This window comes from Thermobia domestica, unplaced genomic scaffold (assembly GCF_964235325.1).
Source record: "Thermobia domestica unplaced genomic scaffold, izTheDome1.hap1.1 HAP1_SCAFFOLD_1694, whole genome shotgun sequence".
Taxonomy (NCBI): Eukaryota; Metazoa; Arthropoda; class Insecta; order Zygentoma; family Lepismatidae; genus Thermobia; species Thermobia domestica.
The window spans coordinates 1-25,200 of NW_027657404.1; the positions used below are offsets into that span (position 1 = coordinate 1).

General features: G+C 36.4%; 1 protein-coding gene across 1 annotated transcript; it reads left to right on the forward strand.

Annotated features, from left to right (window-relative positions):
- Positions 1-185: 185 nt before the first annotated feature.
- Positions 186-12,589, forward strand: LOC145678001 (protein takeout-like; the record flags this gene model as incomplete). Its single annotated transcript, XM_081748198.1, is given in 3 exon segments — positions 186-319; positions 6,416-6,568; positions 11,989-12,589. Coding segments are annotated over 3 exon segments (442 nt in total), but the record flags the coding sequence as incomplete, so codon positions are not given.
- Positions 12,590-25,200: the final 12,611 nt, after the last annotated feature.

Below are 25,200 nucleotides of genomic sequence, written 5' to 3' on the forward strand. Positions count from 1 at the left end.
ATTCAATTAGAAAGAATATCCTGCCATGTTACTCTTCACATAGATTCCAATGAGATGTGTCAATAGGTATACAGCATGCCTCATCTTTGGACATCTTTTCCTGTTATATATTAATAATATTGTAACATTATTAGTGCTACTACTTCTTACACATATGAGATTTTACAATTTTTTCTTCTTTCCAGGGTTGATTTAGACAACCTAAAAATTGCTCTGGATCTTTCGATAGATACCTTTCAAATAGTTGGACCGTACGAAGTATCTGGCCGTGTTTTATTATTGCCAATTAAAGGAAGTGGGAACGGAAACATCACATTTGGTATGCATTTATTTATTTGACTGTATTTATAGTCAGGGGCGTCATTTAGGGGGGCAGGGAGGGGCATTTGCCCCCCCTGAGTTTGAGATGTATATAGATTTTATCAATAGAATAGTAGTAAATCAGTGAGAAACGCGAAATTTTATTAATATCAAGGGGTCTTGCCCCCCCCCCCAAGCAAAATGTGAAATGACGCTCCTGTTTATAGTATCTCTTTAATATTGAATAATAGAATGAAAACGTGTAAAATATGAGTTATAACCGCCTCCCCATTGAAATGAGGCTTGCAAAATAAATTGAATTCGTACCCTCATAATCAGGGGCGGATCCAGGACGGACTTCTGGGGGTGGGTTGTAACACTGCTACTTAGAGTTACTTTTAAGAGCGTCAAAAAATAAACTATATATTTTATTTATATATAAAATAAAAAAGTTTCCTCTTCTGTTGGTGGGGGGCGATCGCCGCCCCCTGGATCCGCCCCTGCTCATAATTATCACTAAAATTCATCAGTGTAATGAAGCTTCTCAATAAAATATAACTTAACACTTCCCATTATAATATTGAAGGGTACAATGAAGTTTTAAAATTTGATTGAATTTTTAGTTGCTACTAAAATTGACCAATGCAATGAAGCGTGCCAAATATGGCTGATGGTCATTGAAACTGAACAATGAAACTTATAAAATGAATTAAAATTGTGCTTTAATAGTCGCAACTAGAATTGAACAATGTAATGGGACTTATGTCTAAAATATAACTTACACTCCTCATTATGATATTCTAAAGTGGAATGAAGCTTTAAAATTTGATTGAATACTTAGTCGCTATTAAAATTGAAGCTTGTAAAACGCAATGAAACTTGTAATAAAATGACTGTATTTACGATTGACACTAAAATTGAACGGTGCAGTGAAACACATAACATTTGACTATATTCATAGTCACCATTAAAAGTAAACAATACAATGGATCTTGTATAAACTACGGCTATATTTATTTATAGTTAAGACAACTACTTTGCAATTGGGGCTCAAGCAGGCTTAGAGTCACTATTCTCAATTAGGCTACACTGAAAAAAAAAATTGTAATTAAATTGCCAAACATCGATGTAAAATCAGTTACTCTTCATTTTGTAAGTTGATATACATTTCCTTAGATTAAATTACACAATTTGCTGTTGTTTTTACAGATTTACAGTAAATTTATAAGAAAATATGATATTTTTATTGATAAAATTGTAATTTTACACCATTTCATAATAATAATTTTACTATATAGGTGTAAAATGATTACATAGAGGATTGGCAAACAGATTGTCACCGTTTTTTGTCAATTTACCTATGAAATTTTTTACAGTGTAGTGCTCACTCATCTTAGTGAGTGAACCCCCCCCTAGTCACTCATTAAACTCATTGGGTTCTCGCTCACTAATGTTTCGGGTTTCATTGTCTTCAATGAGGCTCACAGTCGCCTTGGGGGAAGTTTCGAAACTATATTATTAATATACCTTACGGTAATGAGAGTCCAAAAACATATAAGCGAAACATCAGATTATTAACACTCTAGCACCCATGTAGTTTTACAGATAGCGATGGAATCTCTTGAAATGACGTAGATCAGATTGTCAGTGCAATACTGGAACAAGTTATACCTCACTCGATTTGTAAAAGTATAGGCTTTCTCAGTTTACGTAATTCACGTGACATTTCTGCTTATAAAGGAAAAATAATAGAGAGATATTTAAGAACATTTTCCTGAAATTTCCCTTTACGTGATTCTTTTAGTTATTACGTGGCAACACTGCATAGTAGAAAAAATACATTTTATTTACAAGTCTTATTTTATGTTCAACTTATCTGTGAACATACATAATGACGTATGACTTGTTCCAGTCTTGCACTGACAGTCACCATTCTTCTATTTGTATTAGAAGAGATTCCATCGATAACTGTCAAAGTACATGGGTGCTAAAGGGTTAAGGGTCCCAGGACCCAGGTGTTGTACTTATGTGTTGACAAACAACTATTTCTTGATTCTAATTACCGTAAGGAACTATAATAATGTAGTGGCGAAAATTTTGCCTAGAGGAGGGAGTTGTAACCTCCTTTTCTCTTGCTATATAGGCTATATATATAGCCATGGGCGGCGATTAGGGGGGGCAAAGGGGGGCAGTTGCCCCCCCACTTTTCTGAAATGGCCTATTAATGTATGTAGTTTAAACCAAGGAAATTTGTATATTAACATTGATATACAAATATTCAGATCATGTCTTGCCCCCCCACTTTTAACGTCCAATCGCCGCCACTGTATATAGCAATAGCTAATGGAGTTCTTAGTAGAAATAAACAACTCCTAGAAAATCGTTTTGCATTGTGATTACTAATGGTTCGAATTCCTACGTATGCCCTTTCTATCTTTATCTTGACACTTTTTCACATATCAAGTTCAATATAAACAATTTTTTGGCCCTTGTGAACATGAAAATAGGTTTTTATTGATCATGTAAATGCATATTTAAATCATATTTTAGCTGTAGTGATTTTAGTAGCAATAATATTTACGGTGATTTTCATTTACTGCTCAGAATATATTTGCCAGCACTAGCAACGAACTTATTTGAAACTTTCTTGGAAATATTTGGCCTTATGTAAGAGGATTTGAACCAATATTTTATAGTGTGAGCGGGGGCCAATGTGGTAGACCTGGCGCTGCGTAAATCGTTTTGAAAAAAAACCATAGTCACCTCAGCTTCAGTCTGTTTCTCGCATTCTCCGTATCTAGAAAAAAATATTTGTGTCCAACTTCTTTAATTGTATATTAATGAAAAATATTTTCATCCACATCCGAGAGAGATTTTAAATGCACCAGGGATGAAGATAGTATGGTGCAAATACTGTTAATTCACATAAAAACATTAGAATATGACACAGAAAGAACTTGCACCCGGATCTCAGCTTTTAAAATCATTACTGCCACTTGTCATAAAAACAGCTGTTTTCCTTTCCTTTTTATTTTTTTTATTTATTTATTTTGTTTGTTTGTTTTTTGTTTTTTCATCGAGCACTCAGAATTGTTTCAAGCATGTTGGATATTTGACTATCCTTGGAGAGGTTTTTGTCATAGAATCTAACTATAATTTCAAGGTGCCTTGAGTGAAGTGCTCTATTATTGTAAATAGGACGTAGTTTTTAGCAGTAGCCTCATATCAACATTTGTTTTAAGAAGTGTAGGGGAAGATTCTCCAAAATAACATAAGCTTAGTTTGGTTATAAAACTCATGGCGGGGAGCATTTCCACCCATTTTATGTTATATTTTGACATTTTTCAGGGCATAAATGTGTGTATACCTTCGAACTCTTTAGCTCGTAGTAATCAGAACCTTAGTCGCATATTCGACAACGCAAATCCCCATCTGTTGTTGGTCATTATCACATTGAAGTCAATGCTTGTTACACACTTCTCCACTTGATGGCAACCAAGAAACATGGTAGTAAATATACTTTCTTTTCCAAGCTCCTTGTGCTTAAATGAAATTAAGATTCTCTTGCAAAACATACTATTCACTAACAATTAAGACATAAATGTGATTGTGCTACAAAGTGAATCGTGCAAAAATTTTGACCAGTAATATTCCATCACTCAGTATCATTTTATTGAATCATTTACTTAACAAATTAACGTTTATAATGTTCATGCAAATATACTCGTACTGACTATGCGTACGCATAAACCTATTATCTTTAAACCGGGAGGACTCGCTCAATAAGAAAATATTGTATCACGTATAAAATGTTTATTTTTTGTTAAAAGAGTACACATAAGATTTTTATTTGATTTAAGGCATTGATATAGAAGTATTTAATACAGTTTTTTACTCTTCCGGAGAATACCCACGAGAGTTAAATTGTGATCTATTAGAAGCGCTTCTGCTAGAGGTATGGACGTATACCAGTTAGTTGTCGGTTGTTATATTACGTTCCTAATTAGAAACGGGCTGGATCAATCTTTCAACTATACTCTTGGTGCTATCAACTTGAAACTCGCCATTTGGCTGCTTACCACTGTACACTTCTATAATGTATGAATAAAACGCACGGGAGTCTGCCAGCACGAATAATTTTAAGTCATATTTAGCCGTCTTGTTTGGAATATATTGCCTAAAATTGCATTTCCAACGAATTCGGCTTCCAAGAATTCGTTAATATTAGACATTCACTTGGTGAGTAGTTTGCTTCACACTTTTCTACAGTGTGTCCGTAAAGTTGCGCAACCCAAAGTTTGATTCCGTATATCTTTTGCACCAAGAAAGATAAAGACATGAGACTTGAAACAAATGAAAGCGTATTCTATGTAGATATTTTCGAGATCATGACCAATGTTGGCATTTGTAACATTTTTTATAGTAACGAAAGAAAGTACCGAAAGTGTGAAATAAGATATGTACAAATCAATATTCAGTTGCAAAAAACTGACTTCCTGCTGGTGAATTCCTGTGTATATGTACATTATACAAAACATTTATCCGTTGGTGCGAAAATGTGACAAGGTTGATGCAGTGTTGCCATGTAAAAAGAGTATTTAATACAAGTCTGTAAAATGTTTATTATTATTATTATATTATTATTATTATTATTATTATTATTATTATTATTATTATTATTATTATTATTATTATTTATTTTTTTACAGAAACGCGGCCCCTACCAATACTGTTGTCGTAAAATTACTGCAACAGGTGTGTTTTAGGTTAACTAATGATATGCAATCAGAATTTGTACATAATTCATAACTTGAGTTCTTATTCAAAAATTTGCGATAAAAAATACCCATCTGGCATAAAAACTCAAGTTACGAATTATGTGCAAATTCTCATTGCATATGATTAATTAACCTAAATCACACCTGTTGCAGTAATTTTACGACAACAGTGTTGGCAGGGGCCGCGTTTATTTCAAAAACACCCATTTTACGGATTTGCATTAAATAGTCTATTTGCATGGCAACACTGCATCAACTTTGTCACATTTTCGCACCAACGGATAAATGTTGATGTATACTGCACATATACACAGGAATTCACCGGCAGGAAGTCAGTTTTCTGCAACTGAATATTTATTTTCTTCATTTTGTACATTTTTTATTTTACACTTTCGTTATTTTCTTTCGTCACTACACAAAAATGTTACAAATTCCAACATTGGTCACGATCTCGGAAATATCTACATAGAACTCGCTTTCATTTGTTTCAAGTCTCACGTCTTTATTATTCTTGGTTCAAAAGATATACGGAATCAAACTTTGAGTTACGCAACTTTACGGATACACTGTACATATTCGTCAAATTACTCTCTGATGGCCGCGAGGTTGTCCAAACTCTTCCTTTCTTCGCGGTTTGTGACATCGTCAAAGTGTAATACTCGCTATTAGAAATTGAAACCTGCTCAGGGACATGGTCAGTTTGAACCTTTCTACTCTTATCCTATCACTAGCCCATAGGTTTCTGAAATTAATATGGTTACATTTCAAAAGAGCACCAAATAAAATATACCAATGGGAGCATTTATTTCTGACAAATCTAGATCTTTAGCATCTCGTTCTCTAGAAAATTCTTTTCTATGCCCATTAATCCAAATATTGGTATAGTGTACTATCTTCGTAAGAACATCATCTGAAAAAAAAAAGTTCCAAGATTCCAATGGAGTGTCGACATTTCGAGCTTCAAGAATGGGTACCGGTAAATGTGTTACAATGTTTTACACAAGCAGGAAAAGACTGTACAATCTTGAGACGCGAGATCCCGCACTGGGTCGAAACAATCGAAAACAAACAATACAGCTCTCTAATTGCCATAAAGGCAGTGAACAATGTCTACTTAATAATGGGGTGGTAGGGGAGGGTGCAAAGAACAAAGTTACGGCTGGCTATGAACCTGTGGTGCGTTTCCGAATAGTAGTGCCAACTTAAACACACCTTCGGTCTTTTAGCCGCTATGCGAGTCCTCCCGGGTTAAAGATGTATGACTAAGTTGTGTATTGGATTGTTAACTTTTTTTTTTTTTTTTTTACAATTAATGACTAATCATTCCAATTTTACAGTGGACTTGAAAGAAACCTGGGAATGGGAGTTTGAAAAAGTGAAAAGGAAGGATGGTTTAGACTACCTACATATCAAGAAGATGAACATTAAATTTGTGAGTTCAAAAGTACTTCTTAACTTGGAGAATTTATTCGGTGGAGATCCGACATTAGGTAAGTTTAATGTTACATAACTTGCTAGTAGAATCTAACCAGAAAAAAAAAAAAAATCAGACATGAGAAGCAGTTCTAAAGAATTAAGAACCTATGAAAGAGACTTAAAAATAATTAAAACTGGCATTTCGGCAATGTAAACTTTAGATGTTCATGGTTCTGGTACCCTATATTCTCCACCTCGAAGAAAATTTGCTTCCTTGCTACCAACGTTTTATAAACCATTATCTTTAAAGTAGGCCTATATATAAAAAATCAGAACCATATAAAAAAATTGAATGTAGATTGAAAGCAAGGATCTCGTGTTATTATTAGGTTCAAAATATTTTGTCTTCGAGAATCCTGTTGAACAACTGGAAGCTTAAAATATATTAAACTGTAAATATACATATTGTGCTGTACGATTACGAAACATGGTCGCTTAAGCTGAGAGAAGGATGAAATTGAAACTACTTGAAACTAAAATTTTGAGGCGAATATTTAAACCCAAGGCGGACGGGAATTGGAAATTGACGGAAATTTCATAACTAACTTGGAACTATCTAGTTTATACCATTCACTGAACATTGTTAGTAGTTAAATCTAACAATGTTAGTAGGAGTTAGGTGGGCATATCATGTTGCCGGAATGGAAGAAAGTAGGAACGCTTTTAAAATTATAATTGGAAAGCCACTAAGAAGACCTAGCCGCAGATTAGAAGACAATATTATGATGGATCTAACAGAAACAAGAATCCAAAATAGAAACTAATCCAGTTCGCCAAGGACAGATGCCAATGGGTAGTTTTAGTAAATGCGGTATTGAACCTTCAGGTTCCATAGGGCATAGAATAGTAACTTAGTTTCATATGAATAAGTGTTATATTTATACTTTCCTTTTTGCGTAGCCAACTGTTAAATAATTTTAAATATCACAGCAACTTATTGAAGTTTTGAAAAGTTTTCTCACGAACAATTATTATTATTGTGTGTTTCTCTGTTACGCATAGACAGTGGCGTATATAGGGATTTACGGGCTTAACCCCCCCCCCCCCGAAATCTTACTTACTATAGTCAAGTATATGTAATATCTTGCAAAATTTTCACATTTTCAGGAAAATCCCCCCGAAAGTTAGCAAAGCCCCCCGAAACAAAATCAGTGACGACGCCAGCTTTAAATTCTTAAGGGGGCAAAGGATTGGCAGATACATTTTCTGGGGGGGGCGGCTATTTACCATACCAAAAATGACATATTTATTACGTTTGACTTATTTTACATTACATTGTGTATTTTGTTGCTGTTTTCATATTAGACCTGTATGATTATAAGTTAAACTTATTCAAGTAAAATTTGTAACTACCAAATAAGTAACGTCTGCACATGAAATATTTTTCAATGAAACTACATAAATTGAATTACCTTCGCGTATGCTACAAGTAACACATTCGTCTAGTACTATATGCTACGTATCTCCCTCTCTCTCTCTCTCTCTCTCTCTCTCTATATATATATATATATATATATATATATATATAGAGAGAGAGAGAGAGAGAGAATTCACAAGGAGCTGCTGAAAATGTCGTAGTCCAATCCAGGAGTGTAGGTACTATATAGAAAAATGAAACTGTAGTTTTGCAAAACATATCACTGTATGTACAAATTTTCATGTTAATAATGGAATTCTTATTGTTTTTCAGGCCTCTGAAATGATTATTGTGCCCAAACAGCGAATTTCACGAACATCCAAATCCTAACTGTTATAACATTTTTGTTCCATCAAGGAGTCATCTAAGTTTATTAATTAGGAAATCAGTGAAACACCACAAGACTCTCCTCCGTTATATACAGTGGTGAATAAGTAAGTGGCTTAGTATAAACGCGGCGATTTCTAAACAAATTATGCTTTACATCCAGGATGATTAAAAACAATGACTTCCCGAAATCATGGATGCAATTTGTGACATTATTCTTGAAACTTGCAGCATTTCAGCCAGTGGTGGATATAGCCCGGGGCCGGAGGGCCTAGGACACCCCAGGTTTTAAGTGACAAAAATAATTTAAGCTATTATTTATATAGTTTTTAAAGTGTATAGTAAACTCACGATATACTTATTATAGTCTGAGGTCTGGCTGCACCCCGCTTTCTCAGTTTTTACCTTCTCAGCAAAACTTGTGTCAGAGATTCTGGGCATTTCTTTGGAACTCGTCGGTAGCATAATTCAGAATGGCTTGGGTGTGCGGAAGTTCTCGGCATAATGGGTTCCCAAAATATCTGTCAGGAGAATAAAAGAGTGACGACATTAAGAAAAATCTTCTTCCAATTTGACCGTAATGCTGATCAATTTCGCTTACGAATAGTAACCATAGATGAAATATGGTTGTACCACTATGATCCTGAATCGAAACAACAGTCAATGGAGTAGTAGCACTCATTTCTCCATCGCCCCAAGAAGTTCAAGACACAGAAGTAGGTTGAAAATGTGTTTGCAACATTCTTCTGGGATAAGTATGGAGTCGTACTCATAGACTACCTCCTCAACGGTCAGATATTTAATCCAGAATCTCTACATTACTTACAAAACTGAAAGAAAAATTCAAAGTTCAACGCCGCGGAAAATGAAAAGAAAGGCATTCTGTTACTTCAGGAGAATACACCTGTCCATTAAGCCCATGCGAATATAACTGACATTGCTAATCTAGGATTTATATGTCTAGATAATTATTCTTATTCCGCAGATTTAGCTCCGTCTAACTATTACGTGTACTTATTTCCTAAACTTAAATAACACTTGAAAGGACGACATTTTACATCTGATAGGGATAGTGCTACGAACAGTGGTGCGAGGAAATCTTCAGATTTTTAAACTTTTCTGCAAAAACTGGAGCACTGTACAAGGTAGTATATTGACTCTCGGGGGAAGTGTAGAAGAAGTAAAACTTCACCATTCCACGTGCCCTCCTTCTGGGTTGGGCTACGAATTTTTCAGCAGTTCCTACTCATTATGGTAGACGTCACCTCACCCTACCAATTACTAACGAAAGATCAGCACTCTGACAATACGTTTTATTGGGAATCAATTTAATTTCATAAATTTATTATTATCATTTGCAGGAAGGGAAAACACAACTCTTTTTTTCCCCTTCAAAAATTTTAGCCCTGGTAGTTGCAAACTAAGCTGTTATAAGCAGATCATATGAATATTGAAAGCTGAGAATAATGTTTTAGAAAAAAGAAGTATAAAACCTTTAAATAAAACAAAATATGAAACTGAAAACTTCAAACCTGGATAAATACCAACAAGTTACGTAACTAGTTTTACCTTTCGTTTGTTTCCAATCGAAGTTGATCCAATGAGAAGAAAACAAGTCGACCAAATCTAGTATTGTTCGCTAGACACAATATTTAAAAATCATAAGAAAGAAGTATAACTAAAATTTACCTCAAAAGGCGCTAAATTAGAAAACAGAAATATACGTGCATACCCAGACGATCAAAGAAGAAATCTTGAGGACTAATCTGCCACATAGTAAATGCATGGAAAATAGACTACAATTTGACAATGAGATTGGTTATGATACTGATATAAAATACTACATGTAGAATGTTTAAAGATTGTAGGAGTCTGGGGAGGCAGTCTAGATGGCAGTCAGGGGGGCAGAAGTATCTACTAGGGGGGCGCTCGCCCCCCTTGCCCCCCCCCCTCTGGCGTCGTCACTGAACAAAATCGTAAATACGCCACTGTGCATAGATATTAAATAATCAAACTAAAGAAGTTTTTCTGTTTCACAAATAAGTATGGTTATAATAAGCAAAGTAAAAAACGTAATGGCAATTATAGTTGTATGATTCCCATAGATAACACCACTAGTGTCTCAATTAACTATACTTCTTAACACTAGAATCACTTTCATAAGTCATGGTAACTGTGCTACAGTCGCCAAGAAAGCTATGTAGCAATGAAAATACCGAATATACCGATAGAGCCTCAGTGCAGGAGCTAACAAAAGGGTTGAGTTGATAGATATATACATATGAATTCATTGCTCGATCAGAGTTTGATGTGCACAAAAGTACAAAGGTATAAAGAAAAGTACGGCATATTCATAACAAATAGTATTGTCTACGAGACGAAGCTAGACGAAAAATAACATTTTCTCGTCTGGTCTCGTAAATTTGAGTCAAATTATCTTCTCTTCTCATTTTGTTAACCCTGATTTTCTTCTTAAGTTAAACCAGAAGTTATCAATATTCTTCCGCATCACGAAAGATCCACGAAGGGTGATCTAATGTTCTATATTTCTTATTGGAGTATATTGTGTAATGACTTGAATATCCTTAAACGTTGCTAAATGCTCTTCATTTGTTTCGTACAATCTGTTCATAGTTTTGTTTATATTTAAATATTAATTATGTAGCACTAAAAGTGTGTTTGATATCTAGTACTTGGGGGATCTAGTTTGTCCACGAGATTCGAGAAATTTGTCTTCTTGTGTGAATTCTCGTCTCAAAAAACGAGACGAGAATTGTTATGTCTCATCTCAAATTTTAGAAACGAGAATCGAGACGAGGCACATTTTTTTTTCCGTATTGTGAACAACAAACAGGTAGTACCCTTCACATAGTATCCCACTGTATCCATAAACGTTTTGAAAACGATGGGAAAGGCGTTCGACATCGTAGGATGTGTGTGATCTGCCAATGTGTACCACCTTCATCTTCATTGGCAAACACATTTGGTCGCCGTAGGAGTCAATACGGTGTATTAAGGATGTTAGCTGTTTTGTACTTACGTACCGCACTTTTTTTCTCCATTTCTAGGTAGTTTTCGTTTATGCTATAACGTGATCGAGCAATGAAATCATACATAGTACGTATCTTCCGATTGCTCAAAACACCTACCATCTGTGCAATTAAAATCGTCAACCCCCTTTCTTGTTTTAGTTTATCGCCCCATTTTCTTAGCTTAACATGATATGCTTCGACTCTATGATGATCGGTAATGGTAATAATGAAAGAAATCATGAAATGAAGAAAGTGAGAGGAAACGGGAGAACCGACACACACGATGTTTGTCCACCAGAAAGCTCACTTTGGACGAACTGGATCGAACCAAGAAACAGGAAGTGAACAACCTATCACTGTGCCACCGCGACCCCAAAAGCATTTTCCTGTTCCCTTAAAATGTATATACATAATGGACTTCTATTACTGCTGCTTCTTTTGACTGCTGTAACACAGTTACCAACAGATAATCCTCGTGCAAAAAACTGTAGTTAGTTGCGCACTAGTGCCATCTATACTCCAGTTCTATCAAATATTTATTCACCACAGTGTGCAATCCAAATAACAGTTGTACTTATGTGGGTTTGACCGTTTGTTTAATGTATGTACGTAAATAAAGTGAGGGTAATTTTTGATTGTTTATTTTTTTATTTTCTAGCTAAACAAATGAATTCTTTCCTGAACGAAAACTCGGAGGCTCTGCTAGAAGACATGAGGCCTCATATTACCGCCTTTCTTGAAGACTTAGTGCAACAAGTGAGTGAGAATTTCTTCAAAAAAGTACCATACGAAGAACTTTTCCCTAAACGCTAAAAAAATGAGCCATTTTCTTGAGTTATTCATTCATTCAAGAAAACGTAAACATAATTCCATAGAAGAATTGACTGAGTATATGGGCTTTTGTATTTTTACTGGACAAGAGCTGTAATTCACCGAACTTCCGTTTGCTCTTCAAGAAAGTGTACATCATATAAAGTATATGTGTGGAGTAGCGAGTGATTATTTTAAGAATTCCATCTTCAGAGCATTTTTCTCTAATCGTTAAAAATAAGCCATTTTATTTTCAGTTATTCATTCATTCAAGAAAACAAAAATATAATTCTAAAAAGGAATTGACAAGAGAGAAGCGCTGTAATTCACTAAACTGCTTCTTCTGTTTGTTTTTTAAATTTAAATTCAATGTAAAAGTATGAAGTTTTCCATCTAACAAGTTTAAAACTCATTGTATCCTATTTATATTAAAAAAGAAATTAGCTCAATGAGGACAATCTTGTTATTGTTTTTCTGTATTATAAAAGTATTTTCCTCCTTCTACACACTAGAGTATGCGTTCTTCGTGTATGAGATTCAGGGTGTTTGATCCAGGAAGAAGGGGTCATGAGTACTACAGAGATAGATCTCGTCTTACGAGGAGCGTCCAATAACTACAAAGACAGGAAAGAATACAGATAGGTTCACCTGTTCATCACTGTTTTTCGATATAGTCCTCATGTAAATCTATGCTTCATCGCCACTTTGCGGGCAGTGAAGGATCTCAGAGAGAAAAAAAGTGTTTGTGCTGCAAACCACTAGGAAACAGCCTGTTGGACCTTGTTGTCCGACGAAAAACACCGGTACTGCATTCCGGTACACTTTCACCAGTCACTCGTGGATCTCCTTTGTTCCTTTCTCTTCTTCTTTACTGAGATACTTGATGACTGAGCGGTGCTCCAACATCTGCAAAATCTATTGTTCGCAGCATCATACAAACATTCGCTATGCAGTGTAACACAAACACCTACTCACGGCCATGCGTTGCTCCGACTGACCTCAAATTGCGCAGCAAGGTTATCCACAGTGGCCGTGGCGTGCGTATCATACCTCATTATGCTCTGCCCATTCCTTCCTGTCTGAGTAGATAACTTATTGCACGCCCCTCGTATAAAAGAGATGCTCGACGAAAATACTAGTATGTCACATTTTCTCCTTTCGAGTAAACTGGAAAATAAGGTTCAACTTTCACAATTCAATGCAATTCAGTGCAATGACACATGCCAAACAAGCTTTCCCTGCCGTCTGCGGATATACTTCCAAAACTACACTACCTACGTACTCTTCTATGGTTCAATCCCAAGTCATTCCACCTAATAAGTCAATTTCAACGGAAGTGGCGCCTACCAATGTTTTCCCAAGCCGTTCAAATATAATCTCTTTCTGACAAAGAACCTAAATACAAAACATTTTTTAAAAACTTTCAGTTAACGTCCCACGTTTATTCTCCGACACTTAAGGAGACGGTGATGAGATAATGAATTCAATACATAATGATGAAAATGGGAGGGAACTGGAAAACTTCGAGAAACCTAGGCACACGGTGTTTGTCCACCACAAAGCACAAGACTATCAATTGATAATGGTGATATAGCATCAGTCTATGATCATATGGATTTAGAATATAAAAAGATGATATGTTTTTAGTAAAATCTTGACGACTGACAGCTTGTATAACCATCTTTGTTAAACCATCAGAACCATTTAGTTCCTTGTCCAAGAGACCTAGAATCAATTCTTCGTAGTAATTCATGTAGTAACGATCCCACGTCCAGCTTCAGTTCATTATTAATGTAACTTAGATTCTGATTAGGAAGTGGCCACGTCATTGCAGATTTTGGCCTGGGGGAAAACAGACATAAGAGTTCTTAAGTTCATTTATTAGTAATCAATTGATAAAAATATATGTATTACTGAAACCCAGGATGGCAATTTATCCTCCCCCTTCCCTTCTCAAATGACCCCTTCGAGAAATCTAAACTGCAAAGCACTTGTAAATGATGTTGCTTACGACAGAAGTAGACAAAATTATCGTAACGAGACAGAGGTCCTTAAATAGAAATAAGTACACTTCTTCAACAGTAGACATTTCTACGGTACCTTTGAAGACTAGACAACCTAAATTTTGATCTCGTACGCAAGTCTAGACAAACAGCTTCATTAGCTTAAACTTCAGTTCTCGTTCAATTGTTTGATTACTTTGGGATTTTTTAGCGTCTCTTTTAAGGACCAAGGCCATATATGAGATGTGGACCAGAGTTTTAAAACCCTTTCTTTAAGAGTTTTAAAGACCCACCCAATCTTACACTCAATCTTACACAACACCCATTCTCTGATATTGATACAATAGGAGCTCGATAATTCTAATTCCTTGATAATTCGATTTTTTTCACACTCAATGTTAAAATAACCTATAGAATACAAGTCGAATAATTAAAAATTACAACCTCGATAAGTCGAATTTTTTAAGAGTTTCATAATCATATTTAAAAACCTCAGTAACTCGGACTTTTGTATCTGCGAACCTTTACAAGTCGAAGTTTATTCGAACCTTTACAATTCGAATTTCTCTTGGTGTGACCTCGGTACCTCGAACCTATAACTCTATGGTTTTACGTAATTGGCATTGTTGCTAGTTTTGTCATTGTTGCTAATGTGTACTGTAATTGTGTCTTACTCACGTCTAGACATGAAAGCCCTCCTCCACAATAATACATGAATAGTAGTCTACTTTATTTTTACTAGTCCTCTTATTTAATTTAAAGAACTTTCACAATTTCAAGCCACAGATGTTAAACGAATGAAACTTAGAGTTACAGAGCTTATATAGTCATTTTTAATAGGAACATGGAACCTTGGTATCTCGGATTTTTGTAGTGGCCACCTTCATAACTATAACATTGATTACTTGAAAAACTCAATAATTCGAATGTTTGTCTGTTCCCTCGAACTTCGAGTCATCGAGGTCTTACTGTATTATAATACATAGTTTCTATTGTAACAAAAATGGTATATTTTAAAACATTTTTAAGAAAAAATGAAATGAAATCTTACGTCCCACGGATATGCTGGTTAGGCTAAAGGAGACGGTGATGATGAGTGAAATGAAGCAAATGGGAGGAAACGGGAGAACCCCGAGAAAACCCACGAGCACGATGTTTGTCCACCACAAAGTTTACACGGCGCGAGCTGGGATCGAACCAGGGGCCCCAAGCACCGGAGGTGAACGCTTTACCACTGAGCCACTGCGCCCCCAATATTTTTAAGAGTATAGTACAATAGAGTAGTACTGAAGCAGTACAATACAATAAGCACATTTTTGTTTACAGATACAAAACTTTACGTTTATATATTTATAGTAAGATTGAAAAACTTTTTTTTTTCATTTGACAATTCAATGACTCACATTGACTTGGCGAGAATTACAATCTCACACTTCATCTCTCAAGAGATATCAAGAATCCGGAGAGTTAAAACATGAACTGACTGGTGTGGCCAGTATACAGCATTAGGAGCAGACATATGTAGTATCATCATTCAATGTTATGCTACTAGCACAAAATTGTAGAAATCAATATCTTGTTCACGCAGTTCATATACTGAACAAAAAGAAGGTGTTTTAGTATTACGAGAATTTCACCTTACGTTCTTCATTCCTTTTATAAACTGAAAATATAAGAAAAATTCCCACGACACCCTTGATAGCACCACGTGACACCCCAGGGTGTCACGATATTCACAGCTTAACGTATCCTCTCCTCCGAAGGTACGTATTCTAACTGCATACCCACGAAAGTGCGCAGTTTTCTTTAAAACAAATAAATAGAATATAGACCTTATAAAACATAATTAATCTTTAAATCCATTGAACGTCCGAGCTGTGTTTGATATAATTCTGCCTTATATTCTTACAACAAAATAAGTATTATTAAATAAAAATGTACACAAACTATAGCAAATGGCTGAACGAAAGCAATAACTCAATAATTTAATGAACGATAATAACTGCTTTTAAACTCATGGAGAGCAACTTATTAAATGGAAAATAATTGTGATAAATCTCCCTTGTACTTGGAATAAAAAGAAATTAAAATATGTAATGAACAATCACCACATCTGTTCATTTTTTGACTAACTGTGTAAACGATAGAAAATATGTTTTCAATTTGCATTATCTTTGGTTTAATTTGCGGTTAAGAAAAGCTTGTATCTACCAGTTGAATAGACTATGTTCTGCATTCGAAGCGCTGTTGCCAAATGCTCTGTAACAATAGACTACAGCTCTGACGACATACTTTTAAAGATTTAAGAAACCTTATTTCAATAATTGTAACAATATGCCAGGATTATTTATAACATGATTTCAAAATAAAATATAAAAATGTACTTTGAATATGTCACAGAAAGTTTAACCTTCAACTAGCGGTAACAATGCGGTTAGTGAGAATGTTTGCCTAGAAACAGCGTGAAAGGATACTGATGTGATTCACGAAGAATCCTCCCCAGATACAGCTATTTGTCAGGTGCTAGTTTTTCTTCACTATACAATAGTAATGATGCTGTAGGTAATGTTTCAGAGAAGAAAGAACAGAATACCTGTCAACACAGAACTCGATTTAACGAATAGAGTATTAGACACTAGATTTTACGAATTCAAAATTAGATTTAACGAATAGGGTATTAGACACTATATTTAACGGATTTGAAACCAGTTTTAACGAATAAGGTATTAGACAGGCATATAATTGGATGTATACAGAGTATACTAACCCATGTTTTTATTGTTCATCATATACAGATGGTGATCAGAAAAATGGAAACACCTGTAGTTGGCAACACGTTAGATGTATGGGTTGGCAGTGGTGTCGTGGCGCCCGCAGCAGCGGACCGCTGGTGGTGGTGTGTTAGGTCGGTCTCCATACTACGTCAGGCGCAGTGGAACAGCAGTGTCCAGTGGCTGCAACAGACGGAGGTAGTGTAAAATGCGAGAAATCTCAGATTTTCAAAGAGGGCAAATTGTTGGTGCGCGGTTATGTGGAGTGAGTGTGACGGCAGTGGCTACTGTGTTAGATGTGTCGCGTGGGACAGTGTCGAAGGTGATGACGTCCTACACAACACACGGGAAAACCACATCGGGGAAGCGGATCAGTGGGCGGAAGAAAATCATGAGTGACAGGTCACGCCGGGTATTAAAGCGCATTGTCACGCAGAACCGTCGTGCGACTGCGGAGCAAGTGACGGAGGAACTCAATCAGTACCTCCCTCACCCTGTTTCGACAATCACAGTCCGCCGCGAATAACATGACGTGAACTTACGGGGTCGTGTTGCACGGGCCAAACCGCTCATCAGGGACCATAACGCTTTCGCACGTCGCAAATGGTGCCGCGACCATGCAACTTGGACCGTTGAGGATTGGAAACGTGTGATATGGTCGGATGAGTCATCCTTCACCCTATTCCCAACCACGGACCGTGTTTATGTGTGGAGAACGCCCAAAGAAGCTTATGATCTGCAGTGTCTCCGCGCAACTGTGAGACATGGCGGCGGCTCGATGATGCTGTGGGCCACCATATCATGGTTTTCATTGGGTCCTGTGGTCACACCTAGCGGACGAATCACTGACAACCATTATGTCGCAATTTTAGGAGACCACTTACATCCTATGGTCCGGATGTTGTTCCGGACAATGACGCCATCTTCCAGGATGATAATGCACCCATTCCCACAGCTGGCGTTGTTGCAGCGTGGTTTGAGGAACATCGGGATGAAGTTCAACACCTCCCCTGGCCCGCCCAATCCCCAGATCTCAACATAATTGATCATCTGTGGTTCGTCTTGGAAACCCGACTCCGGCGACGATTTCCACCTCCATCCTCTCTCACAGAACTCGCCGATGCCCTGCACGAGGAATGGTGTAAAATTCCACTTGCTACCATTCAAGACCTCTATGCCTCCATCCTACGTCGCATCAAGGCTGTTCTGAAGGCAAAAGGTGGCCCGACACCATATTAATCTGGTAAGTTGCAATTTCGTTCAGGTGTTTCCATTTTTCTGATCACCATCTGTAGGTCTACTTACTTTTAAAAAATGAAAGAAGAACATATACAAAGCTGGCTATTTTTGAAAATGTCGAGAGTAAAATTCTTGCGTTTCGTCACTAGTATTAAGTGCTTGGCAAAGACGTACATTTTGAAAAAAAAAAAAAAAACAGAATTCTGATGTTTTCACCATCTGTTATAGTCATAAGGGAGCTCAAGATTTGTTTTGCAACCAATAATGAATTTACATAGATAAATAAATAAAATAAATAAAATCAGAACATGGAGTAGAGAAGAACACAGACAGATAACACTAGCCGGCAAAATGAACTTTTTTTCGCTCCCACGAACGAAATTAGGTGATTACCATAGGTTTCGAGCTCCTGAGTTCGAATCCGTAACCCGTTTTTCTCTATTACATACCAGTTTTCAGGGAGGAGGGGGATGTTTCAATATCCGCCCAAAGATGCTATTCTGCATAAATAATTATTTTCACGTTATAATTTAAATATCAATATAAATTATGCAGATAAAATTCCATAAAATTTTAAAGTTTAACACTTACGTGTCACTTGGTTTTTTTTTTAATCCTCTTGTAATTACTAACGGGTGTCTCGCGTGTCACATTCCAACAGAAGTCTGCCAACATATTCACACTCCATTTACCACTGTAGCACCTCTCCATGGTAGCTATTTGCTGGTGAAACCTTTTCCCGTGTTCGTCAGAGACCTCCCCCAAGCTGTGCATTTCAGGGAAGAAGTCCAGGTCGCAATGCAGGAAGTGTAACTTTAGGGACATATTACATCCCATGTTACGAAATGGAGTAATTAACCTGCCCACAATGTCTTTGTAATGAGGTGATTTATGATTCCCAAGAAAGTTACTGCACACTTCTCGAAAGGCCTCCCAAGCCTCATTTTCCACTTCATTAAGCTTAAAAGAAAATAAAGTATCCTTAAAAACGTCTCTGATTTGAGGTCCCGTAAAAACAAATTCTTTCACTTTGACCTCGCTGAGTCTTGGGAATAGTTTTCTGAGATGATTAAATGCTTCACCATCCCGGTTCAGTTCCTTGACGAAGACCTTCATGAGCCCTAATTTGATATGAAGGGGTGGTAAGAATATTTTCTCCGGATTCACAAGACGTTCGTTAGCCACGTTAATCTTCTATGCGACCAGTTCCTTCCTTGGCGACCAGTTTGTGATGTTCTTTGGCTCGACTATCCCAATGACACAAGAAGCAGCAGTGCTTTGTGTAACCTCCTTGTAAACCGGTGAGGATGGCAACAACCTTAATGTCAGCCCATACAGACCACTGGAACTGTTCGTACTTTATTTTCTGCAATAGGTTTCGCATATTCTCGTATGTTTCTTTCATATGTACAGCATGAGCAATAGGGATGGCTTTCTTTTCATTGCCATTGTGAAGTAACACTGCCTTGAGACTTATCCTAGAGGAATCTACGAATAGCCTCCAATCTTGAGTTTTGTAGTTCAACTTCAGTTGTCCCATAAGCGATGAAATGTCACTGCAATACACCAAATCACAATCCTTTGTGAAATTAGGAACTAGGCTCACCTCTCTTTTCCTATTCATCGATATATTCACATCTTGGTTTAGTAGATTCCATTGTTGAAGTCGTGATGCAGGAGTTACTGTGACATGAGCTCATCACAGATTAATAGAAGCTAACCACAGATTAATAGAAGCAACAGGGCCTTAGACTTGGGAAGGTTTAAGTCTCTGATCAGATCATTCAGCTATTTCTGACTTACCACATGTGGTTCATTACTGTCAGGCTCTGGAGCGTAATTTGGGTCTGACTGTGTACTCGAAGATTGTGCAATATCCTCACAACCAGCAGGTTCTTCATCGGATGAAACACTGCACAGGGTGTATGAGTCTGGTGGTACGGGTACAGGCAAACAAACATCATGTTTCACAGGTCTCCTCGCGGAATCCAAGTGAGGATACTATATTTTAAGCTTTATGTCTTTTGAGAAACCTTTTATATTAGTCAGTCAGAAGTAACAGTCTGAAACATGATCACGGGGCTCGCGCCAAAGCATAGGTAGGGCGAACGGCAACAATTTATATGTACCTTTCAACCATTCTGTGAGAGTACGCGCACACGAGTTACAACTTTGTTTCGGAGTCCAAACGCGATCCTGGTCGCCGATTTTACACCCGAAGTACAGATGGTAAGCTGTCTTCAGAAACGGTGACAATGGCCTACTTTGTCCCTTGAAAATCACTTCCCCACATATGTAACAGAATGAATCTGTCGAATTGTTGCAAGTTCTCGGCATGTTCTTTAATACAAACGTTAATATTTCACGCAGAAGTATTTTTCACCTACGGTATACACAGACACAGAGTAATACCACCTTCTAACACCAAGATCAACTCGAAACTGAAATATTTGTTTCACGCGACAACGTGGTATATGTCTTGGTGCCTTTTTCAACTATCTGTCTGCCGTCTAGACAAAAGAGAGCCGACGAATGATCGCAAGTTGATTACGAAATCTTTCTCCGTCAATAACGCCTGGGTTTTAGTGTATGCAGTGTGGAACGACAATAAATCTTTCCAACCCAAGGGGAGGAGGTACGTTTCCGGGGGGTCGTGAGCTAGAGAAAAGAATGTTCCTGGGATATAGCCTAGTAACAGTTCTTGGATTAAGGTAAAAATTCAGAATTATGCACTCCAAACACGGAAAAGACATATTAAATACGAAAAATAGATTTTTTTTTTGTCAATTATTGAAACAGCACCCCGCCCAAAAAAAGCGTAAGTGCTGGAGCTTTCTCGATGAGATATTCGTAATCAGCTTCTCGAAATCTATCCGGTACACCCTTTCACCCTCGTAAAAATTCAGAATTATGCACTCCAAACACGGAAAATGCATATTAAATACGAAAAATACAATTTTTCTGTAAATTATGGAAACAGCAACCTGCCAAAAAATCTTACGTGCTGGAACGTTCTCGATGAGATATTCGTAATCAGCGTCTCGAAATCTATCCGGGACACCCTTTCACCCTCGTGGGAGGATTTTCATGCCGACCAGTGTAAACCATCAGAAATATGCAAACAGTTATAAGGATTTGAGCCTCATTATATACCGCTCAATGAGAGCACAAGATTTTTAGTAATTTTCTTGAGTATAAAACATTGTTGTAGTGATTATCTCTTAGTTACTTTCCGCTCAATTAAATTTTTCTATACTTTGTTGTATTTTTCACTTAAATTATTTTGGTAAGCTCAGTATGCCGACCGAGCAACATAATATATCAACAATACCAGAATCAACGAAAAATTGTTGATACTTGATCGTTTCCTTGTTTTTGCTGTGTTATTATCATAGGTATTCTGCCATTATTGGCAAATCACTTGCCTCAACTGAGAAGCTTCTATGAACAACGGCCTTTAGGTAACCTCCTCTTTGTTTATCAAGTGTAGCCTCCTTTGCACCTAACTCTTTTTCTTGCTATCATAATATCTAGTCTGTCCTTCATGTTACAGTTCCTTCTCAGCCAATGTCCTAACTAGTTTCTCTTCCTCTTTCTAATTGCATACAAATTTGTTCTTTTTGTCTTCACTATTTCTAACACCTTATTCGCTTTTCGTTCGTTTAAGCTAATTCTATCTGTTCTTCTCCGCACTTATGTTTCGAAGGCTTCTACACTGAGAAAAAAAAATGTAGGTGGCGTACTTAAAAAGATAGGCTACATGCGTAATTCCTGTAGTTTTTGGGTTTAACGTAGAGCAGACGTATAACTGAAAACGCATGTTTTATAATATTTTCTGTATAAGTGTTCCATCTGTACGTACTTTCCGTATGAAACAATATAAGCGGTGAGGATCTCATATACAAATGGACGTATATAACATATAGCTGAAAAAGGAAACATAAGTATATGCATGTGATATACGGAAAACTGTTAGATGTCAGACATCCTGCTATGGCATGATGTAACATCTACGGGCAGTGCCTATGTAGCTTACGGATAACGTATGTTCCGTATTGATTTCTATAGTAAGCAAGAGAATACCGTATATTTGTACAATATACCGCTGTCCGGAGAACGGATTTTTCTCTGTGCATTATTTTTTATACGGAAGATATGTGAGGAAACCCATCCTCTCTATGTTTGAACGTCCTTGATTATACATAAACTGTCAGAAGGTGTAATTAATATAAATGCTGAATTTTAAATATTGTAAAACATGTTCCATTTTCTCCCTCAGGAGTAGACTTTTAAAAAAAGCACTGTCATTTTAGTCACTTTTAATGAAGAAATTTTGCACTCAATTTCACTTTCAACCTAAGCGAATCCTCTACACTAGGCTCTTAATGAATAAATAAAGATAAACTAATATTTTAAAAATATACTACTTGTTTACCTTAGGAACTTTAAAACAGATAATGTTTATTGCTAATTTCGAGTTTATATACCAAATATATATATGTCACCTTCAACAGAACTTTCGGAATAAAAAAAGGGAAATAATGAATATTATATAGTAGAAATGTCCCCTCCTAGCCCTAAACCTTTCGGAAACGATGAAACGGGTATTTGTTTCCTTATTTTTAATAAGGAAATTATATATCGAGTATGTATCTTTCTATCTTTAGGGATTTGTGAGATACTTATTTATTGGCAGAAAATTTAACCAATCTTCCTTTATACACGTAGAATTCGTGCTCCCAAAAGAAAGAAAAATCATTCTTATCTCTTGCTAGAGTGACAAAGGTAATATTCTCTCTAAAATTTACTTTTCTAATTGAATTAGGATGGTCTGGGTTATATTAGTATCTCTACCCTTTTACTCAATAGTATAGGTTAAATTAAAAATAAAATAAAAATAAAAGTAAACACAAAAATGGAAACAAATCAAAGATACAAATTGGACAATACTATTAACGTTACAGGAAGGAAATGTCGAAAGATGAGATACAAATCGGTACATCTTGTTAACCTGAACAAAATGACAGCTACACCTACAATGCTTATAGGTAGTTCTTGAGAAAATGTAGGGAGAACTTTAATATCTCGAAGCAAAATAAGCAAAATATTTCTTTTTTTTTTTAAGTCACAAAGATGTTCAAAACATTACTGATTATGTTTCAATGTGGAATACGTTCAAAATGTACTTCATTGGCAGCAAATACATCGTCAGCAATACGTGGAGCAGACCGACAACCATGTGATATGGGTTCCATCTGCATGGCCACAATCATCTCTCTCATGGCATACAGCATACGTGGTTTTGTGGCGTAAACAAGGTTTTTCAGAATTCTAAACAGAAAGAAGTCTAATTCTGTTAGATCGAGAGATCTAGTAAGATACTCGAAACTTTCTCGTCAGCAAATCCACCTCTCAAGAAATATTTCGCCCAGAAATCGCCTTGTCTGGATGTAATCTTTGCGCTGCGTGGCGGTGCGCTGTCATGTTGAGAAAAAAAATCTTAATTTGGGTACAGTTGATGAACAGCTGTCACAATTTTTTCCTGCAACATGTTAAGGAACTATACATCTGTCACTGTTCCCTTAAAACAATTGTCCGTCAAGTCGTCTAAGAGACATACCACACAACAATACGAGTAATAACACAAGAAGATTAACAGCTCGTTCTTCAACACTGATAACATGGGAACTATATTTTGCCCAATACACACAGTCTTGACTATTGAGGGTTTCATTCAATTTAAAAACGCCTCATCAGTTAATTGTTCAACATCGCAAATTCATTCACAAAATTTAAGGCGGCTGATTTATTCCTGTCATACTGTTCCTTCTTCAGGTCACACACAGTTCATTTCCTCTCAAACCGCAATTTCATAATTGTTACATGTGAAGGTGACGCAGTATCAAGTTCATCGTCTCTGCAAGTCTTTCAGATGATCTCACATTTTCAGGAACACCTTAAAATCCATTTTTGGTGCTTAAAGACCGTCTTGTGAATTATGTTTTACTACTGACAACTGAACTGAAAATAACAAAAAAAAAACAAATTTTAACTCTTTTAGGATTTAATTTTCCCGTTTCTGGTGTATAACGCGGAGTAGTCCTTTGAGTGGTCAAGTGAGTGGTACCGTTGGTGATAGGTTGCTGTATTCTGAAAAGAAAGAAAAAAACTAGGTATGAACCATGAACCTACGATAAATAATAAAGAATCATTAGCTGTGTGACTGAAAGTCTAAAATTTACCTCAAAAAGCACAACTCTTACAGGGGTTAAAGAAAATAAAAACAAAGGAATAACTGTATACACTAGTCCTGAGAGCGCCAAATAATAATAAAAAAAATGATCAAGTTATCTTCAATACCTTCTCTGTTATTAACATTCAAACACTGTAAACCCAATCATGGGACACTGTGCATATATGTTTTACCAGACTTGTTCTTAATAAAGTATTGGTTGGTTGATTTAATGGAAGGGTCTGTTTCAGCAGCGAGGCTGTGAGGCGTGGGGTTACAGCTTAAAATAGATACAAACCATATGAGTTCCTACCGAGAATCGAAGAAGAATTTGCCGAACCGAAGGCGCATACACTAACGAAAGAGTCACAATCAGAGCTTGGGTTCTTAATGGAACCAGAGTTTCCTGTAGTTATTTTGTGTTTATGCGCTATTAAATGCCTCTTTGTTGTAATATTCGTAATAATTATAACTATTATGTAGTACATTTCTGTTAGTAAATTTCGTCTTGCAGGTTGGGAAGCTCTCTAATAAAGAGTACAGGGATGTAATTTTCCTTAGAAGACTTCACATGTTATTAGCAACGCCATTAGTTTACAGTGTTGACTACCTATTTATTCAGTACATAACTTAACTTAGCATTCAGCATATGTGTTTGGTGTCCTGAAAATATTTTCCCTTTTATTTCTAGTATCTATCAGTGTTGGGCAAAATCAATTGAAATCAATTGCAATTGATCAATCAATTGAAAGTAATTGCTCTGAAAATCAATTGCAATTGATTTCAATTGCAATTGATTTCAATTTGTAATTGAC